We start from the raw sequence: 23,576 nt of genomic DNA, 5'->3' as shown, positions 1-23,576 counted from the left end.
TTCGCCTTCTTAATTAACTTTTTTTTAAAAGTGAAAACCGTTCAAAATATCCCTCACGTTTAAAATAGTTTCAATTAAACATCCCTCACTTTTAAAATAGTTTCAATTTAAGTTTTTAATCACTTTTTATCATAAATCTATCACTTGATCTACATGTGATCATATTTTTTTTAAAGACAAAAAAGTTAGATCTCATTTGTAATTAAACAAATGATTTGATCCATATTTATTTTTACCCTAAAAATGTAGAATTTGATCTAAACCATATCATTTTTTCTCCTAAAAAAGTGAAATCGGACTAAACTCATATTTATTTTTGCCATTAAAAAAAAGTAGAACATGACACCTTTTTATACAAAAGAAAAAAAGATTGCATGTGATTCACACACGGTGATTTTAGGTTAAAAAGTGATAAAAAAAAACGTAGGTTAGAACCAAATTTTAATAACTTGAATTTGTAAGAAATATAAAATTACTATATTAAAAGTGAAGAACAAAAAAATTCATTTGCGAAAATGTAAAAAACATTTTAAACGAATTTTCCTTTTAAACACTTTGCACGCTAGATTCAAACTGCTTGCACCAAAGATTAAAGTTAAAAAAGTATATTATTCATGAATCCCTAATCACAGGAGTTACTGCGTACATCCACAAAGTTGAATCAAAATGTTTTCATCAGAAATATATTATAGGGCTGTTGAAAAATAATGCCCTTTCTTTTTGTTCGATAATCACAGTGATTCCCTTCTTACTCCACTAATAATATGAATCTATGATTTTTCCGTACAATTAAAGTGTCTTACTAAGTACTCCACGCTTTGTTGTAATAATAATAACAACAACAACAATAATAATAATAAACGCATAATGCAAATTATTATGCTAGAATTTTTTATTTTATTTTTTACAAGAAAGTATGTTAGAATGATATTCTACTTTAACATATCAAATTGTTAATTTCCTGCATAATATCAACAACGTGAAAGCAAGTAGCGCTACCTATAGCACGAGAATGCACTAATGGCACACGAAATTGCTTTAGTTGTTTAAATTCGAAATTGCATATATGTGTGTTTTCAGCTCTTTTAAAGTACTTTTTCAAAAAGCTCTTTTAAAGTACGGAACATAACAACATCGATTCTAAGGGGTTTGGGTAGTTAAGCCCCCAAATTTGCCTCAAGAGTTGCCGGCTTTTGGGGTTAAATTTGAGATTAAGTTTAATTAACTAACTTCAAAAGTCTGATAAAAAAAAAAAAAAAAGTACAGCACGTAACAACATCCTAGGGTACATTAGAGGGAACAGCCAACCAGTAGCGCCTGGGCACCATATTAATGGAAATATAGGACCAACGAATACAACTATTTTCACGTAAAAAAAAAAAAAAACTATTTTCACGTCAAGCGTACATCTTCAGAGTAACATTATTGATCTCCAACCATGAATCAGTCAGCATATGAGTAATAACGTCAAATAATTCGTAATCTACGACAAAGGATACCAAGAAAACCACTTTCAAGAGTAAGGCTATAGTCTTCTTTAAATTATAGAAATTAGATGAATATCCAGCCTGTGTCTCCGTAAAATTATATATTTGCTCAAAATTTTATTAAATAGCTCTATTACTATTTAGCACCTTAACCTACATAAAAAACCAAATCAACATAATGATACTAAGTACGATAACGTCCAAATACTAATACATGTGCCATTCAGTTTATCATATACTATTGTTTAGATACTGGGAGTGGAACAAAGGCAGATCCGAACTTCGTATTCATTAACTTTCCGAGAGAGACTCAATTCAAGATTAGTCTCACTTCCCTTGTTTTACTCAACAGGTATGTTTTCTATTTGCCTAAGCACATAACACAATGCAGTGCTGTATTCGTTAGCGTTCAACGTTGTTTGTCTAAGCAGAAAGTAAAACATCCGATAGCCCTGGAGCAGGCGGCAGGTAGAGCAACTGTTTCAGAAAAGAGTACCTCACCTCAATAACGAACCTGCTGAAACACAAGCCTGCATCGCCAAAATCAGTTGGAGACAGTGAATACGAAGCAACTGAAGTCCGACCGGTCAGATCCCTAGTGCAGGAAAGAGGGAACATTTTCTCTATCTCCAAAATGACACCCAGATCAAATGTAGACAAAACTCAATGTTTATTGCTTAACGAAGATAAGCAGCATATGTAAGATACGCAAATAAAAGCTACCACCGCATTTCAAAAACTTGATAAAAATAAAATGTCTCAATGTGTATTTTCAGGAGAATGATGTATCCGGCTTAAATTTACTGATCCAGATTCAATTGACTCTGGTATCGCTACCTCACATGCCTTAGAGGACACATCAGCTAAAAGCAAGGAACCACATTTAGAATCGGGCAGTATTTGCACCTCACTGTTACTGGCCAACTCATTGGCCCTTGAATTGCTGGGCATGACCACCTCTTCAAGACAAGTAGATGATTCTACATCTTTAATGGAGACAGAATTGACAAGAACTTGCTCCTGAAAATCCATATCATTCACCAATTCCTCCTTTATCTTTGCGTTCATTATTGTCTTGTCTGATTTCTCCATGACATCAGCAACAGCTGGTTCATCCAACTTCTGATATTCCTCTTCCTCTGGAGAAACTTCTTCCAACTTAGGTACAAAGACTTGCTGCTTAACTTCCAGGGCACAATTTGGATAGGCATCCTGTGGCTGCGGCTCATTGTCAGCAGATGAGAGTTGCTCAGCTTTGTTATTTTCAGAAAGGTGCATCTCCTGATCAAACTTGATAATACTCTTATTGCACAACTGGGCTAATGTGGTGTTCTCTCCACTTATGACCTCAAATTCTTCTCTGCATTTCTTGTACAGTGTCATGGCTTTCTGCGGATAAAGACATGCACACAGTTTAGAAAGGAAATTTTACTGTACAATTGATATCCATTTGAAACTTGAGAGGGCACAATAAGACCATGGGAAAATTTTCATATAATATAAAAACCAGTAAGCTGTAACTTGAAAAGGAAAACGACAGAAAATCAGAAATATCTGACTCCCCCACTCTAAACTTTATTTTGTCCCCTTTTATTAGGTAACCAATTCAGGATAGCGCTTCATCTATAGAAGTATCAACCATGAACCCAATAGGCAGCCCACCATGGAAAAATTCAACATTGCTCGTCAGATTATTCAAAAAAAAATAGTATAAATAATCTCTGCAGCCGCAGTACTGCTGCCACCAAGTTGAAGACGATACTTATCAAAACAAACACTAAAGTTATAGTACAACAAGACAGATACAGAACTACAGTGAGAATGCATTACAAAACATGCACTTAAGCAACTCAAATACCTGGAAAACAGAGTCATTAATGGTGGCAAAAAGTAATGCCTTTTTGTTGGGAGTTGGAACTTGCTCTTTTGCTCCTAAGGCCTCCTGTTAAAATCAAGGGTAAACAAAATAGACATAAGAAGACTATTATATGAGCTTGAGAAGGACAACAGCATATGTCAATATTATCTTTACCTCTACATACAAAATCTTGGCATCTTCTGAATCTGAAACTATTTTCTCATCCACATTCAATAAGCCTGTGCACTTGCTATACAACTCAGGGTCAGTAAGATCTGCAGAAATGTCAAGCTTAGACAGGTATACACGGCAAAGATTACAATCATCCTTTTCTGACTTTTTGGGGACATCAAGGGCCTTCTCTGTGGTAACCTTTGAATTTTCAGGAGTTTTCTTATGCAAGGCATCACTCAACTTGCTAGTTTCAATGCTTTCAGCTGGAATATCAGGTTGAACTTGTTCAACTTGAGCTTGTTGACCTGCTTGGCCAGCCAAAGCTACATCCACTGGGACACCAGTAAATCGACTCTCCTTCTCAGAGATAGAAGGCAAATCCATGCTAACATCACTTTTTGAGCTCTTCCACATCTCTCCACCTGTCTCCCAACCTCGACCCCCCGAAAGGGTCCTACTATGATCCCAATCTGGCCTACCATAAATGTGAGACTCCTCACCAAAAGGAGCACTATTAGCATCCCAACCATGTAATGGAGGAGGGCATGAATCATCCACTGGATTTCTCCAACCCATGGGACGCCCATGGCCAGGGAACCTCTCAGCATCAGATATATGGTAAGGAACACAGGGATGATTCAACTCCATTGAAGATCTAACACCATATATTGGTGGAGCAGGAAACTGCTGCATCACTGGGGGAAATCCAACAGGAGGTGGACCGTGTTGGAAAGGAATGAAACCATTTGCCATCGGAGAAGGCCAGTTAGGAACAGCTTTCCAAGGGCTTCCTTGCACTCTTCCCATATTAGGGTCACTAATTCTTCTATGGCGAGCATTAAATTTCACTCTACTGTCATCTTCAGAAGATCCAAAATTTAAAGGGCTGTCAATCCCTGTTCTGAATGGAGGAGGTAGAAGAGACTTGGAACTGACAGAAAAATTACCAGTTCTAGCAAAAGGTGAAGAAACAGACACATTGTCTCCATCAACTTGGGAAAGGTCATCTCCTGGAAGCATCTCCACAGCTGAATCACGAACTCCCCTGCTCTCCTTTCCAGGATAATCCTTTGCATCCCGGGATCCACCACTCCTCTGCCCAGATTCTTCCACATCAATACTCCGTCTAACATCAGATCTGCTCCCATGTCTGCGGTCTACACTTGTTGATGAAGGGGACTTGTCAATTAATTGTCTGGGAGAAGTGCGAGCATCTGTTCTGAGGCGCCTTTCAGCTGAAAATTCTACCAAATGGCTGTCATCCTTCTGAACAACTTTCTCACTTACTCGAGATGCTGAGATTTTATCAGTTACTCCAGCAGCACTGGAATACTCTCTTGCAGAAGTTACACCATGTCTAGATCTATCTTCATATGCATACTCCCTATACTTGGACTCGTCTTGCTTTGAAAGCCTAGAGGAAGGAAGCAAATAGGCATTCAATGCCCATCAGTTTCATTAACTTTGCAGTTAAGATTGGGTTGCATGTACCAAGCTAAATACTGTATGATATAATTGATCACAATAACATGTTTGAGAAATGTTGTCCCTATACCTCCTAACAAATAGCATATACAAATACTTGTTATAATGAATTATATTACCAAAAATTATGCTCCTGTATTGCAAAGTTCATGTTTTTAAGCCATTAAGTCAAAGTATCTGAACAAGTAAACTAGAAACAGCACCTCCAACCTTCCCCCACCCAAAGCCTCTTCCCCTTCTTCTCTTCCCTTTTTTCGATTTATTCTGTTTGAAGTTCATGTGTAAGCTTCCTTGCAAAAGAGCCCCAAATATCATACGGCCAAAGCAGTAATAGTAATACTTCTCCAGGAAAAGAGAAACACATATGCAGACCACCGTCTGTAGCAAATTAACTAGGCAAAAAATATCAAGTGAAAAGGCAAGAAGAAAAGATGGTCAATAGTCGAGATACAATGCTAAGCATCTCGAAAAATTCATTTCCCACATTTTGAGATTTGGTAAAATTGGCATCCAATTATCCATTAAAGAAGAACATTCTTCTCATGCAACCAATTATTTCAAGACTAACCAGTTATTTTGTAAAGAGGCCAGCTTGCATTCTTTAAGAAAAAAGGTATATATAAGGTAACCTAAATGACCAGGTCAGGCCTCTGTTTAAATATGTTAACAATCAAGGGGGGCAAAAGTACCTATAATGCTCTCTTGTAACATGAGAACTTGAACTAGGGGAACCTTGATGTCTATTGCGGCTTGGAGTAAGTTCCAGATCAGCATTCCTCGAGGCAGACCTCCCTCTTTCACTTGTTAAGTCTACCCTGGCACCACTTGTCAATCTTTTGTCACCATCATACCGTTGATCTTTGGTACTTCGTGATTTAACATCAATCTGATCATCTTTTTCAGAGCTTCTTTTTCTACCCTGATCGTCTTTAAACCTGGATCGATCATCATAATTAGGACTACTATCACGCATGCTAGATTTCCTTGAATGAAGGTCTGCAACATGAATCTCATCCCTTGATTGCTTAATATCAGACTTATCCCCTGGGCGGTCTCTTGATGCACGCTCATCCTTGTACTTAGCATCTCTCAGTCTCTTCTCCTTATCAACATCATCTGCTTGCTTTCCATCCTTGCGCCTGCTGTCTCTTTCATAATCTTCCCGACGTTTCTCAACCTTGTATCTATCATTATCTTCTCTATACTTGTCATCCTTGTACCTATCATCCCTTTCACCATCCTCATGATATCTACTGTCCTTGTCACCATCCTCACGATACCTGTCATCTCTGCGTTTATTCTCTCTCTCACCATCTTCTCGATACTTATCATCCCTACGCCAACCATCTCTTTCACCATCATCTCGATACTTGTCATCCTTGCGTCGAGTATCCCTATCAGCATCCTCATGATACTTATCCTCTCTCCTTCTATTATCTTTCTCACCATCCTCACGGAACTTATCATCCCGATGTCTACCATCTCTGTCGCCATCATCCCGATACTTAACATCCTTGTCAGCATCTGACCGGTACTTTACATCTCGGTGCCTATCATCTTTCTCCACATCATCCTGGTTCTTATCTCCGTAACTCCCATCCTTGTACCTTTCATCCTTGTATTTTCCATCCTTAGCTCGGTCACCCCTAGAGGAAAAATGTCTCTCATCACTTTCTCTTGCATCTTGACTTCTATCTCCGTCACCAGAACCATCTCTTCTCCTCCGAATCCTCTTTTCAAGATCCTTCTCTGACTCTGAATTTCGAAATTCATCCTGTATAGCGAATTCTGCATTTTTAAATATCAAAGAAATTATTAGAAAAGCAACAAAGATAATTCACCATCATTACTAAAGAAAATGGTCAATTAGCTATTCCCACCAGCAGGGAAATGCAACAATGAGAATGTAAACGAAGCTAACTATTCTAACTCAATTCACAATTCCAGAAATACAAAATCATAGAGGAAGCAAGCTAGGAAATAAGCTTTATTTGGGCCAAATATCCACAAAATAACCCCAAAAAAAAATCATGTGCTCAGGGGACAGGAATTAATTTTAAAGCAGAAAAACATTGAAGGGCAGGAGAAGATTAATTTAGCTCATTGTCGTGGACTATGAAAAAACAGTTCTGGCAAATAACCATAGCTTTCAATTCTTGTTTGGATGACATTTAACTTATAACACGTTCCAGTAAATCATATACTAGGAAAACAAAGATCGGCTTGTTGCAGAGAACAAGAAACGATTAAAAACAAAGAAAATCTATGAGGTTAGTAATGAAAATATGATAGAGAAATGTTTCGTTACCCTCTATCAATAACTAAAAACCAGAAGAAGTGTTCCCAATGACCAATAATAATACCAGTAAGCAGTTGAACATCTTTACTTATTTATTTATCTAATAGGTAATAGTATTCAATGCCAGCGCCACATGATCTTCCAAACATGGACACAAGGGCAGTAACTAAATCAAAGACATATCCTCAACTGGCTAGATGCATTTGGAAATATGACATATCATGTTGTGAAGTATGACAAGTACACCATTAAACTCTTTAATTGGGCTGAACCTTTTTCAGTAAAATAACCATGCATCCTGCCTCCAGACTCAATTTCAGAAACACAATCATAACAGGGACACAATCATAGCCCAAACAGAAAAAGAAAAAAGGAAAAGCTTAAAGCCTCTGTTGACAAGTGTGCCCCCATAATTAGCAAAAAGTAACATAAATAATCTATGACAAAGATAAGACTGGTGCAAAAGTACAAAAAAAAATACTCAAAAATTTATCTTTTTCCTTTTTAAAAAGGATTCTTAAAAAATCAGCAAGTAAAATAACCTCTCTTCCTCACTCTCCAGTGCCCCTTTCTCTCTCACCCCATCTTTCTTTCGGATAGCTGAGGAGTGCTGGAAACAGAAAGTCATTGAATCAAACAAGTGTTATACCATTCTAAACATCATAGAACAGCACCCCTTCCAACAAATCTGTAGGCTTAAACCTGTAATCCTCACCTATCAAGCACGCAATAATACCCATGGAAGAAATTGAGACATGTAGATACCCAGACTTCAGTCCTGGAGTTAATGCAGGAGTAAAAAAGGCCAAAAAAAATGGTGATTTATCTATGCATACACTAATAGTCAAATTGATTTTATCTTCCCTTTATTAGCATGAAGAACAAACTGAACATTTGAGGATCCCTAACTTACTAGTTGTAGAGAGAATTTCCACAAAACCATTTTCCTAGTTCTATTAACATAGCAATAAAAGATACATTTAAAATATAGCCATAACAAAGAGTCCAATTTAAAGGACAATCCAAGAGTGAACAACAACATCAGAATTTAATTAAACACACCAACGACTAGCTAGACTAATCAGAACAAGAATACCAAGGCCCAACAAAAAATCATTTATTATACCTACCACACGAATAAGTTACCTTACCAGTATAATCTCTACCTCTCTTGCTCTGTCTATCTTCGCTCCCATCCTCCCACTGTGATCCTTGCTTCTTTGCCAAAACCCCATCTGCTTGACGCATCTCAGAATCCCGTCTACTCTCCTGACCCTTCTTCTCCCTATCAGGCCCCCGATCCTTGTCCTTCATTTCCTTTGAATCCTTTCCCTCTTTCCTTCCTGACTCCTTGTCAGACTTCCTCTTCGACTCACTTCTACTACTGCTCCTACTCTCCTCCTTCTCCACCAGCAAACCAACATTTCTCTCCTCCTTTTCACCACCACTCTCATGTCTCTTACTGCTTTTACTTTTTGAATCCCCTAACCCCTTAGACTCCTTGAATTTTGCACCCTTCTCTAAATCAATTTTTGAACTTTCTCCTTTAAATTCCTTCTCTATACCTCCACCATCATCCTTTTCATCTCCTCCTCCTCCATGCCACCTATCTCCAGCACCACCACTTCCGCCCTCGGCCTTGTCTTTCCGCCTTTTGGAGGACACATACTCTTCTGCAACATCCACATTCCCATTGCCGCTCAGATCTTTTCCATCCTTGCCCTCTTTCAACAAGGAAGAGGAAGAAAGTTTCCGCTTCTCCCCAGAAGCGGAATGGCTCGAATCTTTCGAAACCCTAACAGACCCACCGCCGTCCTCTTTACTACTGTTCCTATCCTTCATCTTCACATCCTCGTCTGAGTCCGAATAATAATCCTTGGCCTCTTTGGAGCTGTGTTTACTTTGCTTATGCGATTTGTGCCTCGAACTTCGCGGCATAACTGTTATTTCACTTCGAACTCCCCTCCCAAAACCACCAAACCCTAATTCCAAACTGCAGAACCTAATTTTTTAGCTCCACTGTTAAAACTCAATCGACATCGATTTCTTCAAAAAAAGCTGCCGACAGTCAAAAAATCGAAAGGAATCTTACAATTCCGACAGTTCGAAACCTGAAGGTTGAACTTCCGCTGACTTTAATAAATCAGATCGCTCTATTAGGGCAAAATTGAATCTCCACGAATATTTATTTAGGGAGAGACGGTCATACTGTATAAATGCATAGAGAGAGACAGAGTAGAGCGAAAATGTGGAGAAATTTGGAAAACTCTTGGAGAGAAAAAGCGAGAGATCGGAGGCTAAAGGTTTGATGATTACTGCGAAATTAAAATGTGATTCGTATTGGACTTCTGGAGCATTGGGGATAATTGCTCCGAAAGGACGTTTGTGACCTTATCGTGGCCAAGTAATTACGGAGAGGGTTCTTGTAGGTAAAAGCAACCCTAATTTACCGCAAACTTCAATACTACTGGAGTTCGAAAAATCAATTTATTACGCACATACATTTTTTTTTAATTAATAGTTTACGAAAAATGTAAAAATAAAAATAAAAATAAAAATTGGAGCAATATGATAATCCAAATAAGGCAATACACCACTTTTCACCCCAACATTGAGTAGTTTAGGATCCATTCTTACATTATAGGCTTTAAACTTTCTCGTTTCCTTGTTTATATTCCGGAGCATGTAATGAGATTATGAATTTATTGGTGTAATCCAGAAACAGATTATCCTTTTTGGTGCCAATTAGGGTAGAAATTATTTGATGAATGCAAGGCCAAAAACTATAAGCAGGATTGTTTGGAGAAACTTCGGAGACGGTTTTTACATGATCTTAACACAAGTCTGAGCACCAAACCATAAGATTGTCAACGTTTGGGATTTGGAAAAGTTAATATAAATGTAATGTTATCTGATTTGCCTTAATTTTGCGGAAGATATATATATGTAATGTATGCAAATAATGTCGGTTAAAAATGGTAATAAAGCTTTTATGCGATGGCTAACCGTAAATGTACCAGCACCTTAGAACTGGGCAGTAACGATTTTGATGCATATCATATATATAAAATTTAAATTAAAAATAGGCATCATGCATTCAAATTTTGAATGTACACAAGATTAACCCAAACTAATTATCCTACGTGTCCAGTGATGGGTCCAATCTCCAACTGATGCAGCTAGCCATAACTGAGGTTGCAATATGGAACTTGTGACCAGGCTAATAGGCATCGTCCAAGTCCATAGGCAAACACAGATCTGCTTGCTTACTCCCAGGCGGTATTTGTTTGGACCTTGCACTTAACAACTACAACAGCACTGGGCCTTAATACACAACCCAAGTTCACTCGTGGCCTTAATACAACATCAACTCGTTAGCTGTCGAACACTCCCGACTCCTCCCACAGCCTGACACATTGGTGACTCCATTGCCAAAGATAGGACCATCAATGCAAAGAGATATGTGGCCAGAACAGTATGACTGGGATGAAATAACTGTAACCTTATTGCTAATTTTCATCCATCATCGCATCCTCATCCCTCGCTGCAATTTGGCAGGGTAATGGCTTCATCATTCCTTCAGTTCCCCCTGCTTCACAAGTCTAGTTTTCTTGGCCATACCAGTTTCACTCATAAAACCTGCTCTAATCCCACCCCAAAACAAGCATCAACCATTCAGTTTAGCCCAAATGCCAAATTCAATCTTTCTGAGATCTTGGGAGGTAGAGGTCTTTGCAACGGAGAAGCAGGCCTTCAAGAAGAACTCAAGAAGACCGTCTCGCTAGAACCATCAAAAACCACCGAAAATGAAGAAAACCCACAAGTCTCGGCAGTTGAAAGCATTCCAGAAGATGGATTTGAAAAGGAGTTACAAGGCTTGACTGGTGGATTTCCGGGAGGGGAAAAGGGTCTCCAGAAGTTCATTGAACAGAATCCACCTCCCAAAAAGTCACAGGCTGAAGCATCAGCATTTCTAGCATTTAATCAAAACTTTGTCAAGAAGCAAAAACCGCCACAACTGCCGATTTTATTGCCGGGAATGATTGTCATTGTCAAGAACCCTAACAATCCGTATCACATGTATTGTGGAATTGTCCAGAGGATTACTGATGGCAAAGCTGGTGTTTTGTTTGAAGGTGGGAACTGGGATAGATTGATAACTTTCAGGCTTGAAGAGCTCGAGCGCCGTGAGAAGGGACCGCCAATGGTTAATCCTAGGTCTGCCATCCTCGAGACCCTGTTAGACAAGAATTAACGACTCAATTGTCTCCTGCATTTCTTCTTCTATGTATGGATTAGCATTGTAAATCTCGGGGGTTTGCAACCATTTTGTACTGGTTTTTGGCGTGTGGATTTCGTCACTACGTAGCTGTGCCCGTTCAAATCATGTAACTCGTAACCTATATTTTTGCCTGTATTCGAGTAGCAGGATATTAAGCCTCATTCTTGGACGTGCGAATTCACTTATTTCAGCTTTAAATATCTAATTCAGAATGAACTCTTGAAACAGCTAAACCAAATTTCTTCAAGGAAATTGTTAAGATTTGAAGCCTCTACAAGCGCCATCGGGGTATAAAAGGACCAGAAAGGACAATATCATGAAAACCTCCATGACACCCCAAAACGACAAGAAGAAGATTATAGTCTCAAATCTTCAAAAATTATAAAGAGTAAAACGAAAATAAGTAGATCATAGTCAGTAATCTTCAAAGTTGTGTCCAATTGCCCTGAACACATGGGTACATGTCTGAGAAAGCCAAAATGTTCGTGAAATATACTCTCGAATTGTGTTCCTTCACAGAGTGCCACCCAACTGCCAACAAGAATATGACAATACAAAGATTATGAAGTAACAGTCAGAAGACAAGCTACACTATTAGTACAATGGAGAGCAAACGCAATCTCGTTTTAGAAAGTCATGAATGCCGTCCATCTGGACAGCACTCCGCCAATGGAGTATATGTAGATGATCAAAGCTGGGCTCAAGTATTAGGCCTCTTTTACCTAGATGCTGCATGATTGGTTCATTGACAAGGAAAATATACTTCTCAGAGTTGAATTTAAATTCATCAACAAATATTCTCAGACACAGAAGTATCCAATGTGAAGGAAGGACAACAAAAGGAGCTCAAATGGTGGACACCACTCTTGGTCCAACGACCAACACCAAATATTGTAAAATAGTTGCAACAGGTGTCTGATTTTAAGATAAAAGCTGAATATTCATATCCTAAACATCATTCACATTCTTCACAAATGAAGTATGCAGCTCTAGCAAACATCTAAGCATTCACAAACTACTTCGATTTTATCTAAAAGCTGATTCTCATTTGCTAATTATCTCTTAGAATTTCAAATGATCTGCCAATATTTTCTTTTTTAAGAGTGTTCCCACATTAAAGTTTGCTTTCACTGTCGAAAACCCACGTTCCAATCCTCAAAATCTAAGAACCAATATCTTGGTAGCTTTAGTCAAGAAGGAGCTAGGGGATGCATGAGATGGAGATTTGCAGTGAATTAGTCTAAGGATTCAGTAAAAGCAGAAAATGCTTTAAGCGGATAGGGAATTGAAGGAATAAATTTAGCATGACACCACTATAGGAAACATTTCATACCAAGATAGCCTCAATCTCCTCTTGTGACACTGGAGTTCTTCTGGGCTGGTCAGAGGCCTTTCCTCCAGGAGTCATGCTAGGAGGCCTTGGAAAAAATGGCCGTGAAGCATCTCCAGATGCAGATGTTGTTTGAGCCTGGGACGAGGTAGCTGCAGAACAGTAGTCTTGTTGTTTAATTCAGAATCCATCAAATAAAAAATAATTCGAGTTGAAACTAGATGCTCACTGCAGTATAAACTTCATTCCAGAAATCAATAGGACCCAAGACGGGCTTCTATTTTCTTCCTCATTTTACGAGGAAAGCAAGATATTGAACAGGATATTCAAAAGGCCCAGTAGAGACTGAGAGATCACAGAAACAGAATACATAGTGAAACTCCTTGATAGAAATAGAACAGAACAAGCAGTTAACTAATGATACAATGCAATGGGAGCAGGTAGACAAAAGTGAGGTAGTCAGGTAGGAATCAGCAAATAGAAAAGTTATCTCCACTGTGGACCTAGACAGCATCAGTTCAATGAGGTTATCTGGCGGAAAATGCTCATGCAGTTTGGATCCTTATGAGACTGGAAATAACATGGCAATATATATGATTCCCTTCAGATTCTAAACCTTCACAGGTATATACGGTACATCTTACCAACATATCTACAGTTTCCTAAAGACAAAGTAGAACATTATTGCAGTTTGGATAGCAGAACAGAAGCACAACTGAGGTAAATTTCTCAAATGGGCGCTTCCACACACAGCCTGAGTTTCTTCAGGTCAACCAGCCTTTTACCTAACGTTTAAACCACATTTGAAGCGCATTGTATCTCAACAAAAGTAGCATATACAAAGAAAAAGAGTTTCTCACTAACAGCGTAAAGTGTACGGATTGAACAAGTTAGAAACTTCAGCATGATCCCAACTAGCATTTCTACCAAAACCTAGTCTTCTAAATGTTCAGTTTCTATATCCAGAACTAACTTTCTGGTACATCTTTCTTCATTTTGGCCAAATTATGCTCTAATACAGAATAAAGATAAGAATTTCCACAGTGCCCATAATACCCTAATGCCAAATAGCTACAAAAATCAGATACTACTCCAAAATCCCAGAAAGCACCTGCAAAAAAGGACTTCTTCCCTTATAACAAAATAAGGCTACCATCCATGCTATAATATCTACCATAATTGCATCCCTGGGGTCACAAATTCCGATTCCGGTGCAGATATTCGAAACAGCTCAACCATTATTGCTAATGCAGAAACAAAGCAATATTTTCTAAAAAGAAAGGAAACAAAGCAATCAACATTACGCGGTATTTTTTTCCCCATTTTGAAACAAAATTACGCATGTCAGGAAGGGCATGAACATACTCCCGGGAGGTTTAGGATGCCTCGGGGGGAATTTGATTCGTGGGATTCTCTTCAGAGCGTGTGCTGCGCCGCCCATCTTGCTCGGTTTTTCTCCCAATTGAATTTGGAATTCTCTGGATCAGAATTCAACTCAGCTGACCCAATCACAACAAGGTGGCGAAGGAAGAATAAAAGATTTTAGACAAGAAAATGAAGAATGGAAACCTTTTTCCTTTTTTAATTTTTTATCGGCCAAAATAAAAGGAATTCTTTTATTAGGATAAAAAAAAAGGGAAACAAAAACGAAAAAGACAATTAATACACGGACCGATGAGTTGTCTACCATTCTAAACGCGTTCGTGGGTCTTTTATTGGTTTGGCAATCGGGTCAAATTGCTTTAAAGTATTGTGCGAAAATATTGAATTGATTACACTAATTGTAAATACATTTAAATATTAAAATTAATTATAAATTTAAGTACCTTCTAAATAATCCAAATAACCAAAAAGCAAGAGGTTAATAGTGGACAGAAGGTCATAACAAAGAAAATGGGATAATTTTAGAAACCCTTCAGAGGTTTCTAACTATTTCACTAGCCTTCCTCTAGGTTTGAAAATTACATTAACCTTTATTAAAATTTATTATTTTGTAACATCTAGATCTAATTAACAATAAAAAAGTGATATTATAAGAGAGAAATAATATAATTTTACCAATACCCCTCATCTACTAAATTGTTTAATTAATCTAATATAGGCCCAAATATCACAGAAAGCACTAGGATTTACTATTTATTATCGGGGTTTTAAATCACATATGGTATTAAAAATAGTATATCATTCTAAATATTTTACTTAATGTAAGATCCAAATTACTTTTTTCAGTTACGAACCCATTAAATAATCAAAAAAATTTGCAATCAAAATATTATAAGGAGTGAATTTTAATACCATAAAAATCTCAAGGAACTAATCTTAATATGTTGACAAGAATATTTTATGACGTTAAAATTTGGTATTAAATTAATTAAATAATGTAGGATATAAGAGGCAATGATAGAACCATGTTATCTTCTCTATCCTAATATCAATTTTTAAATTATTGATTGGACCTAAATGTTATGAGATAATTAACCTTAAGGAATGTTAGTGTAATTTTTAAAATCTAAAGGGAAGCCAATGAAATAGTTAGGAAAAATTATCCCAAGTAAAATTCCAGATTATCCCAAGTATTTGGGCCCAAAAGTGGCTCTGAAGTGCGGGCCAACAGTAGTGAATAGCATTGAGAGAGCATCCTATGACATTTGATGGAGACAGAGATTGACCAGGCTCTGGGCCTGGACCAATTCAACCCCAAAACACACTCGAGAATGACCTCTTTCACGAACGCTAGACGCATCGTCATCGATCAATTCTCACGGAAAGGGAATTCGCCACCCAAATTTGATAAATGGGTCTACGGTTTACTCGGTCATGCCCCAGGGTTAGGAAAAAGTGTGAAAAGTGCTAAACTCGGTCTTAAGTATTACTTCCTAATCAAAGCATTCAACTTTCCTAAGTATTTTTTTCTGGTCAAAAGATTGTTTAGTAGTAGTAATTAATCCAATTAGCTTTGCTACTAGCACTGGCGTAGCATGACGTTGTTTTCTAGAACAGGTTCTAGTTAGTTATATGCTAAAACTAGTACTTTGGACTGGACTCGATATTTTTTACGATTCCATAAGCCATATAACTGCAGAATTGTACAAATTTATGGATCACCATTTGGTTTTATATATATTTTCTCCTCCGACAAAATTGTATAATTAAATCTAGGATTACTATTGTATACTGTTAAATAGTGTATACACTATTATTATTAAACACATGATATTAAATTGTTACAGTATATTTTTTTATAAAAACTCGAAAAAATAGCAATCCGAACTGGACCTTTAAATATATGACTGTCGCGAGTTATTTTAGTTAATACACGCTTTACTTGTTGTTAAACAATTAGAAGTGTTGGTTCTAGGAGTTTGTCCGTCCCATGAGGTAACAATTGAAGTGCCAATCACTGTGACTGAAACTAGTCTCTTCTTTTCGTGTAATTTGAGTTTCGTACGGCAGGAATCAATCTAAACATGACCAAGTCCAAATTCGACTTCTGGATAATAACAGAATAATTAACCTTTAAACCATTGATTTCCCAATTTCTTTCCGTGTATGTCTTGTAAGTTATATTAAAAATCCATTGACGGGTCTACATTTTTTTTCATTATCCGTACACTTTTTCTACACATAGGGAGAGACTCGAGAGAATTCAAACTATCTTGTGTTTGTGATAAGGTAAGAAGAAAAATTTTCAAATTGACTACAAACTTCCTCTCGGTCTATATATATATATAGCGGGAGAAGGTGATTTTGTGTAAACCATCAGTTGTCGCTTTTTAGATTTTCTTTTTTACCCTTCAAATAAATTCTCACCACTAAGTCACTTTAAATCAATCACTAATATCACATAACCAATGAAATACATATTTATCACTTAAACATAACATGCTCACAGATAATTGCTTGATTTAATTTTTGGTTCGAATTTTATGAATTTTTTGTATTATTTTTTTTAATTTACTATTAATAGATTTTGTTGTCAAATAATGATTCTACATTCATTAATTCAACAAAAGATTTTTTTTTTTATCACTTGCATACACATCAAGTGTGCGTCGATCACTAGTATAAATAAAATGAGAGTCTTAAATTTTGGTGTAAACATTTTTTTTGTCAATTTTTTAGCTTGGATTTTTACTCTCGTAGAACATAAATTTTATCCTGACCTTAATCTAATCTCATCGTAACTACCAAAGCATACCTTTCCAATGTAAATACTCATAAACATGTCAACATAATTATGTTTTTAAAGAAAAAAATTTAAAAGATCAAAGTTATGTTTAATTATAAAAGTTCTATGTAAAATAAGTTTAGACAAGGAAAGAAATTATTTCTAAATTGTACATGCATTGACCGTGTTCTATCATCTATGCCCCTAGCGCCAGCGGTCTAAAAAGTCCATGCACTTTCTTTTTCACCCAGTTGATACGCTGCTCGATTGACTGAAATAGAAGTGCAAGACTTTGAAGAGGATAAGCCGACGGGCAATTGACGGTCTAAAGCTTTCCATGTATGCCCCAAATCAAATGTAGACATCTCCAACTTTACCTTCATCTCTGCTCATATATACATGTGTGTGTGTGTATATATATATATGTAGTCCTGGTCCTGCATACAGCTTCATCAACCCCCATCAAGAATCAATAGAATCACTGCCTATTTCCCTCACAAACACACACAGAAGACATATTTCTGAGCAAAATGTTCAGCTCCTTGCGCTCTTTGGTCAATGGAAAGGTGCCATTCGACTCTAGGAAAACAAACAAGGTTGTGATATATAGAGATGAGTTGGATACTAAGAAGCCATCACAAAGCAAGCCAAAGAAAAAGGTAAGCTTTGAAACAAAACCATTGGTTCAAAACCAAGTGGCAGGCGAAAAGAATTTCGATATGAAGAACACCACTTTTGCTGCCGATAATGAGAATAAAGCAGGTCTCAAGTTGAAGATACTGATGACCAAGGAAGAAGCTGCTCGGCTGCTTTCCAAATGCAAAGAAGGAGGCGTTCTCGAATACAAGGACGTGGCTAGTGAGCTCGTGCAAATTCCAGTTAATCGTGTTAGCTTGGTTTCTTCTGCTGCCAATAAATCAAGTCCTTGCTTACTTAAGAAGAGTACTGTTGATAAAGAAGAGTAGAGCCACCAGCTAGCCTTGTCCTGTTGGTCATGATGACTCGTGAGGTTCTTGGATACTCAAGTGAAGAGTTTTGAGCTCAGTAATGGCTGCATAAGTAATACTGCAATAGTAGTACGTTTTTTTTTTTTATAATTTCCCCTTTTTAAAGTAGTACTAGAAGTATGTAAAAAGAGGCAGTTTTTGGTAATATAGGCTATAGAAATTAGTCTGATTTCTTTGTTAGTTTAGGAATCTGTAAATAAAACTTCATTTAGTCTACACGTTTCCTATGATTATCATATTCCTTCTCTTGATTTTTACGAAGAAAAGTTGATGCAAGTTTTTGACGGTTGGCTAATGGAAATGTCAAATTCAGTTTATTATCGTACCGTCTTTAACTAAAAGAGCTTGGCTGTTCAAGATTGTGCTATTTAAATAGGATAACAAACGGCCTTTTGTTTTTGTTTTTTTTTAAATTGTTTCATATTTCCTTCTCAAAATCCCTTCCTTCTCCTTGTGGCATGATTCATAAATTCTAAAGGCCCACTGGACCAGCAATAGTTTTTGAATCTTTAGACCACCGAAAACTTTTGTAATTCGCCCGAGTTGAACATGTATTCACCTTAGCCCAGTATCAGCAACAATTCTCTACCTCGTCCACACTCTTGTACCTACATAAATGGGCTGAATCGTGGTCATTTGTTTCTCAAGAATCATCAGCCCAATGGGCTAACATCTATGAGTCAATTGGCCTTCGTGTGTACCCCACAAACACACGAGCAGCAAACCACTCCTAGTCCTATTTACTCCCTAAACATTTTTTGGCTGAATAGTAACATGGAGAAAACAAGCTTTGGTAGAGTTAGCCGGGAGAAGGTTTGAAAGTGCTCAACTTTAGATTAGTCAGGCCAAATGCGATCACGGGATATAGAGAGTTTACACCCCCAAAAAAGTTTGTATTGTTGGAATGTAAGTGTGTTTGGATAAGAGATTATTTGAAATAATTAGTGTAGTATTTTTTGTAATGTGATGTATGCGAGATAAAAAAGTGATTGAAAAAAAAATAAAAAAAATGTGTTTGTAATTGAAGAAATTTTCTTTCTTTCTTTCTTTTTTTTGGCAGATAACTTTTATCCAAACAAACTTGTAAAACAGGAAAATACATAAACAAATCCTTAGCGGTCTTGATGGAGCTTTTGGAGTCCATAAAAAAGTACTACTGTCTTGTTCTCAATCAGTTTGACATCCTTTATGTAACCAAGTGCTCAAGACTGAAGCCATGATGAACTAAAAGCTGCTTGTTTACAACTATTTAACGCATTGCTGATTTTCAATCATCCAATTCAACAAATGCTTAATTTCATGCGCCAAAGAAACTTTTTATTCTTTCTTCTATTATAGTTAGTCCATACCCAGACATTGGTTTGCAGTTGAATATGACACGAGGCAAAGAAAAAACAGCAACAGGAATTGAATTAGCACGATTAGACAACACTACCGATGCTATAGCCTATACCAACAAAGAAAATGAGGCCACTTTCGTCTTGACCATACAACATATCTTTTCACTTAACGAGGACAAAAGTTTTAACGTGATCCGCGCAACCAAATCAGGCTTCCGGCCGATAGAATACAAAGATCATGATTCCCAAATTTCAAAGTGGAAGGCCCTAGAAGAACAAATGAGAAACATTTCATGAAATTGGGGTAATGGTTGGATCACTTTTCCCTCCTTTAGCACTGCCTGACCAATTATATGTTTTTGTATTTCTTCCCTCTTTCTTATTGCTCAGGTTACTTTTATCAATCAATCCAAACTTTTTGAAAAGTGGCCCTGAGTGTTGGAAAGGCCAATAAGACTGGAGCTGAACAAGTAGTGATACCCTATTGACATGGTCCATCCATCCATTCGCTACGAGTAATGCTTCCCTTCTCTTTGATCTCCAGAGGCCAAAACCACGAGAAGGATACCCGTATTATATAGAGCATAAAAAGAACAGGATCCACATATTAATTATGAAATGCGGATTTTTTTTTCAAGTTTTGTGAATTGGGATATTCATGAATCCGAGAAAAGAAAAAAAAGGTACTACCGATTTTCACCAATCCTTCCAAAAAAGGACTTTTCTTCACAAAGTTAAAGAAAGATGGATAGGAAAGAAAATTGCAGATAATGTAGGCATGAAACCAGAAGAGGGAGAACACTGCAGTTGAAGCAAGCCTTAAGTTATCCACCTCAATTCACATTCATGTACCGCAGTAAGCCAAATAATTACAAACTAATACGGTTGCTCAACAGTATTTAAAAAAAAAAAAAAAAAAACTTCGGTGCTTGCGAAGAAGAAGAAGAGTAAAATGAAAATATAAAAGAAAAAGAAGATCCTAATTTAAAAAAAAAAAAAAAATCAAGCACAAAAGATAGAAGGGAGGCCATTGCACCCTACATACAAACGCTCATCTGTCCATTTGCTCAGGAACTTCAGGGCTTTCAGTAATGCTCTCTAAAGAAGGTTTCCATGATCCAACTGGTCTGCTTCTGCTTCTCTCAATCTCATCCAAAACATCCTCTAATCTCTTCCCTTCCATATTCTTGAGCTGGAATACTAGCAACTCTAGCTCCTCTTTCGTCAACACTATCTTGATTCTCATGGCGCCACTGTTTTGATCTTTCTCAATTATGCTTTCCTTGAGCATTTCTGATGGTTTCTCCACGCTTTCTAATTGCTCTAATTGTAATTCACTCTTTGCCTCTTTTGAGCCGTGTTTGCATGTCTCGATGCAATTTCCCATGATTCAGGAGTGCCGGGACGCTGCTCTTATCCAAGAAAGCAGCTCTTCCTTCTGTGATTTTTTTTTTCCTTGTCGTTCCTGAAGAAGGCCGCTGCTGTGGTTTTGTGATGCAAAAGACAGAGCTGCAAAGTGGAGTACCAGTAGTAGTTAGGAGTGGTTAACTAGTGCATGTGAATGCGGGCATACCGACATTTATAGATGTTAAATATTGATAAATAATGAGTAGTTGATTGATTACTGTTTGTATCGTAGTGGTATTTTCTAAATGACATTTTTGGGCCTCAGTAGTTTAATCAGCTTCAATAGGTTGGAATATTTGTCGGCATAAACGTAAAATATCTTACATAACGCAATTTTCCAATATAATGTGCTTTGTACTGTATATACTTCCGTCGACAAAAATAACAACATGGTCTCTGTAAAGATGTCTAATTTTCGGACCACAAATTTATCAATTGACAAACTTGTTTGTGTAAATGGATTGGAAGGAACGGTTATAATTGGTGCAATTTTGCTACAACTATTGTATTGTAACAATACAAGGAAAATTTATTCTTATAACAAAACTAAATGAGTGTATATCAAATTACGTAAGAAATATAATAATTATACAATCGCTTAAAAATCACAACTGTACATGTTCGAGATCCCCGTGACAAAATTAGATTAAGGTGGACGAGGGGTGGGGAGCCAGCCTAATGCCTTACTTGCCCCCTTGGTTCAAATTTTCCGTGGGTGAGCTTGGAAAAGAATTTCGGGTTTTTTTTTTTTTTGGTCGATGTAGGTGTATCCTGGAATCATTCAGACTAATTTACTGCGACTGAGTAGAGCCCTTCCCTTAGAATGCCTAGCACGTTAATTCAGAAAGAATCGAACTGTGGTCATGCTGTAAAGACAGACGACACGACCAGCTAAGCTGAGCTGCACCCCGAGGGGCCACTTCGGCTTTTTACTTGGTGGGCATAGTTTATAGAGTATTACTTGCGATGCCCACCCAAAGGGTAATGGACGTTATGGACTGGTGAGAAAATAATAGTAATTAGCTCTGCTCGAAGTGAATTCAACTAGCAGTGTACCTGACCTCTATAATGCGAGGGTGAATAATAGGTAGCCAGAATTAATTATTTGTTACATTGAGAATTAATGTTGGACTCCGAGGGAGGGCGAGAGATCATGAAATGCCATGTGAGCTGCGACTAACGGAAACAGACAACGTACCGTCAACTAATCTGATTTTTCCAACTCAGAACAAGAAACAGTAACAAGTGAAAAATCTGTCCCGTAGAAAAGTAGATAGGAGATTTCAAAGGCATATGAAACAAGACCGTTTACCTGGAAATTTGACATGGGAACGTTGTTGTGCCCTATGATTAAAAAAGGAAGAAGTGATCAGTGATCACCCATCAATAATTGTGGGTCTGGTTCATCATCACACCTTGGAATTTACTTTGGGAGACCAAAAAAAAAAAAAAAAAAAGTAAAATCTTCTAGATGACTGGTGCTGCAAAATGCATGGGTTGTCTGATATAATGCATGAATTTGATCCATTAAAATTGCAAAAAATTCATGTCTAACATTAATTACAAGAGGGTCCAGCAAGAAGTGTGACATATACTATAGAATTTAAGGCATTGATTGCAAATATGAAATAAGTTCTTTCTTGGTGAGCGTTTTTCCAACCTTGCTGCCTCTGAGACGAGATCGAACATACTATCCATGCATTGGAATAAAAAGGGTCTATACAATTAGCTACTCCTGTACTAAATGCATTTGCTTATACATGTCCTAGATTTCTAACCAAACATGCAATGATGGATGTCTTTTGCATGTGAACCACCACGAGAAAACCAATTTGTTGATCCTTGGAGATCTAGGGCACCTCAGCTGAAGCTCTCTGATCAGTATGTTTTCTATTCAATGCAATAACAATACTTTATGATTCAAGAGGTTTCGTGGAAACTGTAGCTTGAGTTTCAAAATCCATGCAAGAAAAAAAAATCCATGTATAATGCTAAGGCATCTATCCTTTGGTACGAAGGGTGACAGACTAATACAGTACCCCACATCCATTAGTAATCCCATCGTCCAAGCTCCTAACTCCCAACCCCCTACATATCAAAAAAAAGAGACTGCTGTCGTTTAATACCTACGTAGGGTACCAAGTTGAGAGAAATATTAATGCACATTTTGGTTGCGTGTTGGAACTCCAAATCCAACAACAACCAACTCCATCTCCAGTCCCAAGATCTTGTCTGTGTATGATAACTGATAAGCCAACTTTTCTCATCTTCTGGCTTTTTCCCTGATCTCTATTGCTTCGTACATATCGTGTCTATTCAGCAAGATTTATTACATTGATTGCGGATCTATAATCACAACGTGCATTCCTTACGGCAACTGATAATGCCACGGTCCAAATTTTATATCCACAGCCATTTTCACTAAAATGCTAACAAAACCCTTCTCCAGTTAAACATGATTATACCTCCATATATATATCTCATTTACATTCCATATTTCTGGAACAACTCTCTGCTTTCAGTCTTTGTTCTAAAATCTGCTTTTCCTCTACCCTCTTTGTCTGATTCAACTCTTATCCTTTTTGCTAAATTCTTTCAAATCCCCATCTCCTTGCTCTTGGTTATCCTATTTCTTGATCTGCTTCTAAATTTCTGTGATTAGCTTGCGGTCACATAGCACTAGATGAAATCTGCTTCCTCCTATCCCTAAGAGAAGCCAAAAGCCAGCGTCCCACCAAG

The 23,576-nt window shown here is 37.3% G+C and overlaps 5 protein-coding genes across 7 annotated transcripts; 2 read left to right on the top strand and 3 right to left on the bottom strand.

Moving 5' to 3' along the window:
* Nucleotides 1–1,641: 1,641 nt before the first annotated feature.
* LOC113779594 (zinc finger CCCH domain-containing protein 13) lies at nt 1,642–9,616 on the bottom strand. 2 transcript variants are annotated; one of them, XM_027325228.1, is made up of 6 exons: nt 8,455–9,616; nt 5,694–6,792; nt 4,467–4,933; nt 3,520–4,379; nt 3,346–3,429; nt 1,642–2,876 (listed from the first exon to the last, which is right to left on the bottom strand). In XM_027325228.1, the coding sequence occupies exons 1-6, from the start codon at nt 9,239–9,241 to the stop codon at nt 2,247–2,249; spliced, it is 3,927 nt and encodes a 1,308-aa protein (XP_027181029.1). In that variant the 5' UTR covers nt 9,242–9,616; the 3' UTR covers nt 1,642–2,246. The 2 variants fall into 2 exon arrangements, with proteins under 2 accessions (XP_027181029.1, XP_027181028.1); XM_027325227.1 differs by having other exon boundaries at nt 3,520–4,933.
* A 1,109-nt stretch (nt 9,617–10,725) lies between these two features.
* LOC113779255 (NAD(P)H-quinone oxidoreductase subunit S, chloroplastic) lies at nt 10,726–11,746 on the top strand. Its single transcript, XM_027324794.1, has one exon. It carries the CDS (start codon nt 10,866–10,868, stop codon nt 11,556–11,558), a length of 693 nt encoding a protein of 230 aa, XP_027180595.1. The 5' UTR covers nt 10,726–10,865; the 3' UTR covers nt 11,559–11,746.
* Nucleotides 11,747–11,814: 68 nt separating this feature from the next.
* LOC113779256 lies at nt 11,815–14,504 on the bottom strand. 2 transcript variants are annotated; one of them, XM_027324796.1, is made up of 3 exons: nt 14,281–14,495; nt 12,919–13,067; nt 11,815–12,116 (listed from the first exon to the last, which is right to left on the bottom strand). In XM_027324796.1, the coding sequence occupies exons 1-3, from the start codon at nt 14,354–14,356 to the stop codon at nt 12,099–12,101; spliced, it is 243 nt and encodes an 80-aa protein (XP_027180597.1). In that variant the 5' UTR covers nt 14,357–14,495; the 3' UTR covers nt 11,815–12,098. The 2 variants fall into 2 exon arrangements, with proteins under 2 accessions (XP_027180597.1, XP_027180596.1); XM_027324795.1 differs by lacking the exon at nt 11,815–12,116 and adding an exon at nt 12,123–12,314 and having other exon boundaries at nt 14,281–14,504.
* A 2,936-nt stretch (nt 14,505–17,440) lies between these two features.
* Nucleotides 17,441–18,328, top strand: LOC113781404. Its single transcript, XM_027327331.1, has one exon. It carries the CDS (start codon nt 17,614–17,616, stop codon nt 18,046–18,048), a length of 435 nt encoding a protein of 144 aa, XP_027183132.1. The 5' UTR covers nt 17,441–17,613; the 3' UTR covers nt 18,049–18,328.
* Nucleotides 18,329–20,363: 2,035 nt separating this feature from the next.
* LOC113781273 lies at nt 20,364–20,992 on the bottom strand. The gene has a single exon (XM_027327182.1). It carries the CDS (start codon nt 20,815–20,817, stop codon nt 20,482–20,484), a length of 336 nt encoding a protein of 111 aa, XP_027182983.1. The 5' UTR covers nt 20,818–20,992; the 3' UTR covers nt 20,364–20,481.
* Between the last annotated feature and the right edge of the window lie 2,584 nt (nt 20,993–23,576).

The sequence above is a fragment of the Coffea eugenioides genome, chromosome 8 (genome assembly GCF_003713205.1).
Source record: "Coffea eugenioides isolate CCC68of chromosome 8, Ceug_1.0, whole genome shotgun sequence".
In the NCBI taxonomy this organism is placed as follows: Eukaryota; Viridiplantae; Streptophyta; class Magnoliopsida; order Gentianales; family Rubiaceae; genus Coffea; species Coffea eugenioides.
The sequence above is the reverse complement of the archived record's forward strand: the minus strand, read 5'-3'. Positions and strand labels throughout refer to the sequence as shown.

Excerpts from the sequence above, each read along its gene's own strand:
- LOC113781404 (XM_027327331.1), top strand. The coding sequence starts at position 17,614 with ATGTTCAGCTCCTTGCGCTCTTTGGTCAATGGAAAGGTGCCATTCGAC.
- LOC113781273 (XM_027327182.1), bottom strand. The coding sequence starts at position 20,817 with ATGGGAAATTGCATCGAGACATGCAAACACGGCTCAAAAGAGGCAAAG.
- LOC113779256 (XM_027324795.1), bottom strand. The coding sequence starts at position 14,356 with ATGGGCGGCGCAGCACACGCTCTGAAGAGAATCCCACGAATCAAATTC. Across the intron at positions 13,068-14,280 it reads GCATCCTAAACCTCCCGGGA|CTACCTCGTCCCAGGCTCAA; the intron begins GTATGTTCATGC and ends ACTGTTCTGCAG. Across the intron at positions 12,315-12,918 it reads AGGAGATTGAGGCTATCTTG|CATCTAGGTAAAAGAGGCCT; the intron begins GTATGAAATGTT and ends CCAATCATGCAG.
- LOC113779255 (XM_027324794.1), top strand. The coding sequence starts at position 10,866 with ATGGCTTCATCATTCCTTCAGTTCCCCCTGCTTCACAAGTCTAGTTTT.
- LOC113779594 (XM_027325227.1), bottom strand. The coding sequence starts at position 9,241 with ATGCCGCGAAGTTCGAGGCACAAATCGCATAAGCAAAGTAAACACAGC. Across the intron at positions 4,934-5,693 it reads GTTACAAGAGAGCATTATAG|GCTTTCAAAGCAAGACGAGT; the intron begins GTACTTTTGCCC and ends TCCTTCCTCTAG. Across the intron at positions 2,877-3,345 it reads TTAATGACTCTGTTTTCCAG|AAAGCCATGACACTGTACAA; the intron begins GTATTTGAGTTG and ends CTTTATCCGCAG.